Here is a 10,472-nt window from a genome sequence, read left to right on the forward strand (position 1 = left end):
AATGTATGGAGAGAGAGAGAGAGAGAGAGAGAGAGAGAGAGAGCGAGAGAGAGAGAGAGAGAGAGAGAGAGAGAGAGAGAGAGAGAGCGAGAGAGAGAGAGAGAGAGAGAGAGAGAAAAGAGGGAGAAGCAAGAGAAAGAGAGAGCGAACGAGTAAGAGAGAGATGAAGCAAGAGAGGTAAAGAGAGAGAGTGTTTTCTTCTTTGCAGCACTCTGTCTGTTCTTTGTTCACGGTGGCTGAGCAGAGTGGAGCCACAGCTGGTCCTCCGGGAGCACTTGGCACGCGATCAGCCCTGCACTGGGCACACTCACAACCTAGCCCCAACAGACACACTACAGTCACAACAACGCCAAACAAACACTGCACTGCATGCACACACACTTACATATAGTCTAAACATACACAGTCGAACGCACACTGATACACACTGAACCACAAACACACAGTCTATGTGCTTTTCCAGTGTCCATTAGCTCAGTGCTACTACTCTGCCTGCCTGTAGTTGGACACATACACACTGAACCACAAACACACAGTCTATGTGCTTTTCCAGTGTCCATTAGCTCAGTGCTACTACTCTGCCTGCCTGTAGTTGGACACATACACACTGAACCACAAACACACAGTCTATGTGCTTTTCCAGTGTCCATTAGCTCAGTGCTACTACTCTGTCTGCCTGTAGTTGGACACATACACACTGAACCACAAACACACAGTCTATGTGCTTTTCCAGTGTCCATTAGCTCAGTGCTACTACTCTGCCTGCCTGTAGTTGGACACATACACACTGAACCACAAACACACAGTCTATGTGCTTTTCCAGTGTCCATTAGCTCAGTGCTACTACTCTGTCTGCCTGTAGTTGGACACATACACACTGAACCACAAACACACAGTCTATGTGCTTTTCCAGTGTCCATTAGCTCAGTGCTACTACTCTGTCTGCCTGTAGTTGGACACATACACACTGAACCACAAACACACAGTCTATGTGCTTTTCCAGTGTCCATTAGCTCAGTGCTACTACTCTGTCTGCCTGTAGTTGGACACATACACACTGAACCACAAACACACAGTCTATGTGCTTTTCCAGTGTCCATTAGCTCAGTGCTACTACTCTGCCTGCCTGTAGTTGGACACATACACACTGAACCACAAACACACAGTCTATGTGCTTTTCCAGTGTCCATTAGCTCAGTGCTACTACTCTGCCTGCCTGTAGTTGGACACATACACACTGAACCACAAACACACAGTCTATGTGCTTTTCCAGTGTCCATTAGCTCAGTGCTACTACTCTGTCTGCCTGTAGTTGGACACATACACACTGAACCACAAACACACAGTCTATGTGCTTTTCCAGTGTCCATTAGCTCAGTGCTACTACTCTGTCTGCCTGTAGTTGGACACATACACACTGAACCACAAACACACAGTCTATGTGCTTTTCCAGTGTCCATTAGCTCAGTGCTACTACTCTGCCTGCCTGTAGTTGGACACATACACACTGAACCACAAACACACAGTCTATGTGCTTTTCCAGTGTCCATTAGCTCAGTGCTACTACTCTGCCTGCCTGTAGTTGGACACATACACACTGAACCACAAACACACAGTCTATGTGCTTTTCCAGTGTCCATTAGCTCAGTGCTACTACTCTGCCTGCCTGTAGTTGGACACATACACACTGAACCACAAACACACAGTCTATGTGCTTTTCCAGTGTCCATTAGCTCAGTGCTACTACTCTGCCTGCCTGTAGTTGGACACATACACACTGAACCACAAACACACAGTCTATGTGCTTTTCCAGTGTCCATTAGCTCAGTGCTACTACTCTGTCTGCCTGTAGTTGGACACATACACACTGAACCACAAACACACAGTCTATGTGCTTTTCCAGTGTCCATTAGCTCAGTGCTACTACTCTGTCTGCCTGTAGTTGGACACATACACACTGAACCACAAACACACAGTCTATGTGCTTTTCCAGTGTCCATTAGCTCAGTGCTACTACTCTGTCTGCCTGTAGTTGGACACATACACACTGAACCACAAACACACAGTCTATGTGCTTTTCCAGTGTCCATTAGCTCAGTGCTACTACTCTGCCTGCCTGTAGTTGGACACATACACACTGAACCACAAACACACAGTCTATGTGCTTTTCCAGTGTCCATTAGCTCAGTGCTACTACTCTGTCTGCCTGTAGTTGGACACATACACACTGAACCACAAACACACAGTCTATGTGCTTTTCCAGTGTCCATTAGCTCAGTGCTACTACTCTGTCTGCCTGTAGTTGGACACATACACACTGAACCACAAACACACAGTCTATGTGCTTTTCCAGTGTCCATTAGCTCAGTGCTACTACTCTGCCTGCCTGTAGTTGGACACATACACACTGAACCACAAACACACAGTCTATGTGCTTTTCCAGTGTCCATTAGCTCAGTGCTACTACTCTGTCTGCCTGTAGTTGGACACATACACACTGAACCACAAACACACAGTCTATGTGCTTTTCCAGTGTCCATTAGCTCAGTGCTACTACTCTGCCTGCCTGTAGTTGGACACATACACACTGAACCACAAACACACAGTCTATGTGCTTTTCCAGTGTCCATTAGCTCAGTGCTACTACTCTGTCTGCCTGTAGTTGGACACATACACACTGAACCACAAACACACAGTCTATGTGCTTTTCCAGTGTCCATTAGCTCAGTGCTACTACTCTGTCTGCCTGTAGTTGGACACAAGCGTTGTGACTTTTAGTGGACTAAATAACAACAATAATACATATTTTACATTAAGATTATTTGTATTAACAGCTTAACCATAAAGACATGTGATAGACATACATAATAATGACAGAAAGAAAGGTGTGGCATTGTTCAAACTTGAAATATCACATTTATTAAAAGCTAGATTCATTTTAAACTGAACAAAAATATAAACGCAAAATGCAACAATTTGTAATATTTTACTGAGTTACAGTTCATAAAAGGAAATCAGTCAATTTAAATGGATTCATTAGGCCCTAATCTATGGATTTCAAATGAATGGGAATACAGATCTGTATCTGTTGGTCAGAGATATCTTTAAAAAAAAGCTAGGGGCATTGAACAGAAAACCAGTCAGTATCTGGTGTGACCACCATTTGCCTCATGCAGCGCAAAAAAACTCGCATAGAGTTTGTCAGGCTGTTGATTGTGGCCTGTGGAATATTGTCCCACTCCTCTTCAATGGCTGTGCAAAGTTGCTGGATATTGGCGGGAACTGGAACACGCTGTCGTACACATTGATCCAGAGCATCCCAAACATGCTCAACGGGTGACATGTCTGGTGATTATGCAGGCCATGGAAGAACTGGGACATTTTCAGCTTCCAGGTATTGTGTACAGATCCTTGCAACATGGGGCCTTGCATTATTATTCTGAAACATGAGATGATGGCGGCGGATGAATGGCATGACAATGAGCCTCAGGATCTCATCACAGTATCTATGCAATTGTGTTTGTTGTCCGTAGCTTATGCCTGCTCAACCCCACCGCCACCATTGGGCACTCTGTTCACAACTTTGACAGCAAACCGCTCACTCACACGATGCCATATACATGGTCTGCGGTTGTGACACAGGTTGGACATACAGCCACATTTTTTAAAAGGATGTTGGAGGCGGCTTATGGTAGAGAAATATACATTCAATTATCTGGCAACTTCTCTGGTGGACATTCCTGCAGTTAGCATGTCAATTGCACACTCTCTCAAAAATTGAGACATCTGTGGCATTGTGTTGTGTGACAAAACTGCACATTTTAGAGTGGCCATTTATTTTCGCCAGCACAAGGTTCACCTGTGTATTAATCATGCCTTTTAATCAGCTTCTTGATATGCCACACCTGTCAGGTGGATGGATTATCTTGGCAAAGGAGAAATGCTCAGTAACATTTGAGAGAAATATTTTTTTGTTGCAAATGGAACATTTCTGGGATCTTTTATTTCAGCTCATCAAACATGGGACCAACACTTTACATGTTGTGTTGAATTTTTTGTTCAGTGTATTTCGTTTTACACAATTTAGGTACAAGTTTTAATGTCTGTGTTTTCGGCTCAGTATGTTTGAGTGTCTAGTATAGCCATGGCTATGTCTGTCTGTCTGTCTCGCTCTCTTCCTGTCTCTGTCTCTCTGTCTCTTTCTCTCTCTTCCTCTCTCTGTCTCGTTCTCTCTCTTCCTCTCTCTGTCTCGTTCTATCTCTTCCTCTCATTATATATATCTCTGTCTCTCTCTGTCTCTTTCTCTCTCTTCCTCTCTATCTCTCTCATTATATATATATCTCTCTGTCTCTTTCTCTCTCTGTCTCTCTCTGTCTCTTTCTCTCTCTTCCTCTCTATCTCTCTCATTATATATATATATATCTCTGTCTCTCTCTTTCTCTCTCTGTCTCTCTCTGTCTCTTTCTCTCTCTTCCTCTCTGTCTCTTTCTCTCTCTCTTCCGCTCTCTGTCTCTTTCTCTCTATCTCTCTCATTATATATATATATATATATCTCTGTTTCTCTTCCTATTTTTGTCTCTTTGTCTCTCTCTCTCTCTTCCACTCTCTCTGTCTCTGTCTATTCAATTCCAAGGACTTTATTGGCATGGGAAGCTCTCTCTCTCTCGATTTCTCTTTTTCTCCCTTTCACTCTCTCTTTTCCTCTCTCTGTCTCGTTCTCTCTCTTCCTCTCATTATATATATATATATTCTCTCTCTCTCTCTCTCTCTCTCTCTCTCTCTCTCTCTCTCTCCTAATGAAGACCAGTTGTCTCTGCGCCAGGAAAACAAAATAAAAGGAGGTATAAATGGCAGCACCATCTGGCGCCTGCCCTGCCTGCTGAAGAGAGGGGGATGAGCAGAGGAGGAGAGAGAAGAGGGGGATCATTTTTGAGGAAAGGTGAATGAGAGGAGGATGATATCTGCCCTGTGAAGAACAGGAGCGGGGGAGGAGAAGGGAATGGCGAGGGAACCTTTCATTTCCCTCGCCGGAGAAGAGAAGAAGGGGATGATTCCAGGTTTATTTCAATCATCAGGTTTAAAACAGAACTGTATTTCCATCGCAGGTTGATGTTTATTGTCATGAATCTTGTCGTGGAGGCAGAACTGAGCGATTTCTGCTAGCTGGGCCAGCTGCAAAGTCCAAATTCATGAACATTTAAGGTTAGGGCTAGGCATTAGGATTAGGAATGGGGTTAAGGTTAGGGTTAAGGTTAAGGTTAGGGTTAGGTTAAAAGAGCTGAGCTGCCTCCAGGTCAAGATTAATGACAATAGGTGCTAACCTGACTCCCTCAGCTGCCCCAGGCAGGCAGGCTCCTCTGAGGATGCCTAAACATGCTGGCAGGGTGCCCCAATGAAGAATTAGGTCCCCTAGGACCCCTGATGACAGACTAACTGGGCTATTTATGCCTTTGCTGTGAGACGCTGCCAGGAGGTCCTCTCTCTAACAAACGCTACTCTATTTCAGGGCTGACTTCACAAAGACACGTTCTGGGCAGAAACATCACACTACTGTGGAGTTGGCTAGTTAATAGAAAGAGACATTCTCAACCACGGTAGTGTACTGTACCATGTAGTGCCTTGAGACATAATGATTTGGGATCAATAGATGATGTCTAGGGATTCATTTAGAAGCCCAATGAAGGTCTCGTAGTTGAATGTGATATGACATCCCGTAGCCTCGTACCTGACAACACACGTTAGCTGTGATTATAATCATGATTTCGGAGGGCCTCTTGTGCCTTATGACTTTATTAAACAAAACTAATGTGGCATTGGAGACATGATGGAGACATGATGAGAGAGACAACCTTTTCACAACAGAGTCTGAAAGCATGTTGAGGACAATAATTGGAAAATATACTGATGAGGTGTCACTGAAACTACTGACAAACATTTTAACAGTGAGAAATATCATTTGACTGAAAAAATATTAATAGAGTAGGTGCCCTACACACTTTCAGGAGGTGTTAATTTCATGAAAAACTTGCTGTAACTTTGAACCCTGTGGCTTAACCAGCAGCCTTAACTCTCAGAACTGCAGCGCCTCACTCAACAGTTCACTACTCATGAATGACCTCAGTATGAGTATTCAACAATGCCGTGGGATAAATGTAATTAACTGTCAGTTCATCAGGTAGGAGATTCCAGCCATTAATTTTAAACACTCAACTCTCATATCCTTTCAATCCTCACACACACACACACACACACACACACACACACACACACACACACACACACACACACACACACACACACACACACACACACACACACACACACACACACACACACATACACACACACACACACACACACACACACACACATACACTGAGTTAATAAAACATTAGGAACACCTTCCTAATATTGAGTTACACCTTCTTTTGCCCTCAAAACAGCCTCAATTCATCAGGGCATGGACTCTACAAGGCCTCGAAAGTGTTCCACAAGGATGCTGGCCAATGTTGACTCCAATGATTCCCACAGTTGTGTCAAGTTGACTGGATGTCCTTTGGGTGGTGGACCATTCTTGATACACACGAGAAACTGTTGAGTGTGAAAAACCCAGCAGCTTTGCAGTTCTTGGCACACTCAAATCGGTGAGCCTGGCACCTACTACCACACCCGGTCAAAGGCAATTCAATATTTTGTCTTGTCCATTCTAGCGGTTAGAGCGTTGGGCCAGTAACAGAAAGGCTGCTGGATCGAATCTCTGAGCTGACAAGGTAAACATCTGTCATTATTCCGCTGAGCAAGGCAGTTAACCCACTGTTCCAGTTGTACAACTGACTAGATATTCACCTTTCCCTTCACCCTCTGAATTGCACACAAACACAAACCATGTCTCATAACCTGTCTCATCCCCTTGATCTACACTGATTGAAGTGGATTTAACAGGTGACATCAATAAGGGATCATAGCTTTCACCTGGATTCACCTGGTCATTCTATGTTGTATGTGTTCCTAATGTTTTGTCAAGGACCCTGTGCTCAAGTCCGAGTGGAGTCCAAGTCTGAGTCACGAGCAGAGTCACTCCTCCATTCATTTATTAGGTCTTACTGTGCAATGGTTTCTAGTCGCCACCAGATGTCAGTATATCACATCTCCCTAATGAAAAACCCCAACTAATTTACTATTCATCACTAGCTCACAAGTTCTACTCAATACCTGTGTTTCACTACTTATTTACTGCATAAATGATGGTAAGTCAGGCTCTCGGATACTTTTTTTGTAATCGCCCACTGATATTTGTTTAGTTTTTTTTACTGCAGAGTGAAAACTAAAGGGCGACTGTTCAGAACCTGGCTATGGGATGTAAAGGGGAAAGTAGGAGGAGGGTAGAGAGAGACGACAAGTTAAAAGACAGCCTACTTCTCTATACTCAAAGGGAGAGGCAGACAAATAGCAAGACTGTTGTTTTACTATTAAACTCAATACTAGTATTGTTTTCAATTTCGTGAAGCAGTTTGTTTCTTAACCAAGCAAAGCTAAGTAGTAAGCAGATGATTGGTGGTTACAGGGAAGGAACAGAGTCACTTGCGTGATGTGTCAACTATGAACGCAGGCGGAGCCAGAGCGGAGCCAGCCTGCCCGTCTGCCCACAATCATCGCTTGCTCCCCTGCAGCATGTAGATGTCGTGTGCTGGGTCCTTCCCACTGCTAGAGAACAGAACCCTCGCTGCTCTGTGCACCCAGTGCTGCTAATATTCTGCTTATCATAGTAGTCTATCCAGTCCAAGTGCAAATACAAGTCACGAAGAGGTGAGTCTAAGTCACCAATTGTCAAGTCCAAGTCGAGTCACTAGTCAAAATCGGGAATGAAATTGAGTCCGAGTCCTGGACTTGAGTACTACAATACTGCATACACACACTGTGGAATAATTAGACAGGTGTATCCGTTGAGATTACTTTCTTTCAGATGAAATAGCTGGTCATAATTGGCCAGTGTTAAATCAATAATATGAATCTGCTTCCTATAGCTCATTACCCCCTGGGCTGCAGATACATTATTATCTGACCCCAAACACACCACTGTATGTACTTCCACAGCAGTATGTAGCTATATTCTCAGCCCTGTGGCTAAACCTATTTTTTTGTCATTCACCATATTTAAACTTTGTGTTGCTGGTAACTGGCAGTTTTTGGAATCATAGTGTTGATTGTCTGAACTATTATTGTGTAACACAAAGACAACTCTGTCTGAGTATGGTTCTCCCTTTGACCCCAGAGAAATCCAGTTCAGTGAGTGTTTACTGAATGTTTTCCAATTAGTCTGTGCTGTAATAAACCTCAGTTTTGTTGCTGTAGTATTATTATGAAGGCTCATTAATGAACCCAGAGAGTTAATGGAGCGACGTACCTTTGTACCAGGAGGAGAGGTGCTGACTCAACAGGACCAGAACTAATCGACTTCTAGAAACCGTGGAGTGTAGGGAGATGAAGGAGACAGTGACATACTGGAACAGTTACACGTTTCAGAAGTTTCTTAAGCAAACTTGAAATGTTCTTAGTATACACAGTGGTTCATACGTTTCCTAAGCACACACAAAGATTCTAAAATACTTTGTCATGTGCTGCCTGGCTGTATGTCTGCGCCCACCACTCACCCACGCACCAGCCAGAGACCCAGAGATTACACACTGTTAATAGAAGCTTTTATCTACTCAGCAGCACCACACTTCAACTCTGTAGAGTGGTTGGCTACACCGACACATGAAACAGGTTCATTGACATCTTCACATACTCCAATAGTGTTTTTTAGAGTCTGATATGGCATCTTATAAACATTTACAGTTATATATAATGTTAGCTTAATGGAATTCAAGTAGGGTGTGAATGACTTTAATTGAAGTACTCTAATATCAATAGAAACGTATTTAGAGTGTGTGGCTGGTGTATATAGTCAGGTGTAATTATGTCTAAGAGGGAGAAATGTAATTTGGTGTGTACGAGAACAATTAGCCTTGAATAAAGATCATTATGATAATTTTTAAAGACCACATTCATGTTTTTCGATACATACATTAACATGTTTATAAGATCAATTCACACAAAATGAATTAATGTAATAAAGGAATGATCTTTCCGAACACAATACATATTGTCAAGTCAAGTGTATTTAAAGTGCATTTTACAAGGGACACACTTTACACAACACACTTTTTCTGCGTGACTGCAAATAATCGTTTCATAATACTGAATAAGGACAAAAACCTCAAACTTCGGAAGGTATTGTGCGATGAACAATATGCACACTTTACAATTCCAAGGCTGTAACTCTACATTGTTAACCCTTTCACAGAGGCTTTGTGTTATTTTGTTCTGAGAGAAACAGCCTTTTTAAGGTCTTTTGAGAGACCATGTCCATGGAATGTGGACAAACCTCAGTGCATTATGGGCCTCTATGCCATGTTATTGAGTCAGCGGTTTGTACAATGGGGCCACAGGTATAAAAAGAAAGGTTTTAAACCAGTAGGATATCAGTTCCAGAGCAGCAGCAGCAGCAGCAACAGCAGGACCCCCCCACGAACAAGCCAAAATGCCCAACATGAACAGCAGGATAGTCTTCTACGAGGACAGGAACTTCATGGGCCGCTCCCATGAGTGCAGCACCGACTGCCCTGACATGTACTCCTTCCTGAGCCGCTGCCACTCCTGCAAGGTTGAGGGTGGCTGCTTCATGCTGTATGACCGCCCCAACTACATGGGAAACCAGTACTTCATGAGGAAGGGAGAGTACGCTGACTACCACATGATGAGAATGGCCAATGGTATGAGGTCCTGCCGCATGATCCCTATGCACAGGGGATCTTACAGGATGAAGATCTACGAGAGAGAGAGCTTCGGCGGTCAGAGCCACGAGATCATGGAGGACTGTGACAACATCATGGATCGTTACCGCATGTCCAGCTGTATGTCCTGCAACATCCAGGACGGCCACTGGCTCATGTATGAGATGCCCCACTTCAGAGGCAGGATGATGTTCATGAGGCCTGGAGAGTACAGGCACTTCAGCATGGGTATGGGAAGCATGGGTGGCATGGGCGGCATGGGTGGCATGAGGTTCCAGAGCATGAGGCGTATCAACGAGTCCTGGTACTAGATGCTGCTCTTTACAATGATTGATGTAAATGAAACAAGCCATTGAATAAAAATATTTAAATAAAACATTTAAGAAGTTATTTTTTCTTGCATTCTGAGGAACAAATATAATCATATTCATTCTGTAATTCACCTTGATATAGTACATGTGATCAAAAGCCCTGAAATGCCACAACTCTCTGCCACAACTTGGACCATAATTCAACATATTTAACTCTCCATGAGACCATTCAACTCATTAGAATGCCAATATACATGGACAGTGATAGCTGTTGTTGATAATAACAGCTCGAAGAGAACATCCCATAATGATTTTTATTAAAGAA

General features: G+C 43.4%; 1 protein-coding gene across 1 annotated transcript; it reads left to right on the plus strand.

Annotated features, from left to right (window-relative positions):
• Nucleotides 1-9,525: 9,525 nt before the first annotated feature.
• On the plus strand, nt 9,526-10,213 carry LOC109877803 (gamma-crystallin M2-like). The gene has a single exon (XM_020470012.2). The coding sequence runs from the start codon at nt 9,584-9,586 to the stop codon at nt 10,145-10,147; it is 564 nt and encodes a 187-aa protein (XP_020325601.2). The 5' UTR covers nt 9,526-9,583; the 3' UTR covers nt 10,148-10,213.
• The last annotated feature ends 259 nt before the right edge of the window (nt 10,214-10,472 follow it).

Source organism: Oncorhynchus kisutch, linkage group LG26 (assembly GCF_002021735.2).
Source record: "Oncorhynchus kisutch isolate 150728-3 linkage group LG26, Okis_V2, whole genome shotgun sequence".
In the NCBI taxonomy this organism is placed as follows: domain Eukaryota; kingdom Metazoa; phylum Chordata; class Actinopteri; order Salmoniformes; family Salmonidae; genus Oncorhynchus; species Oncorhynchus kisutch.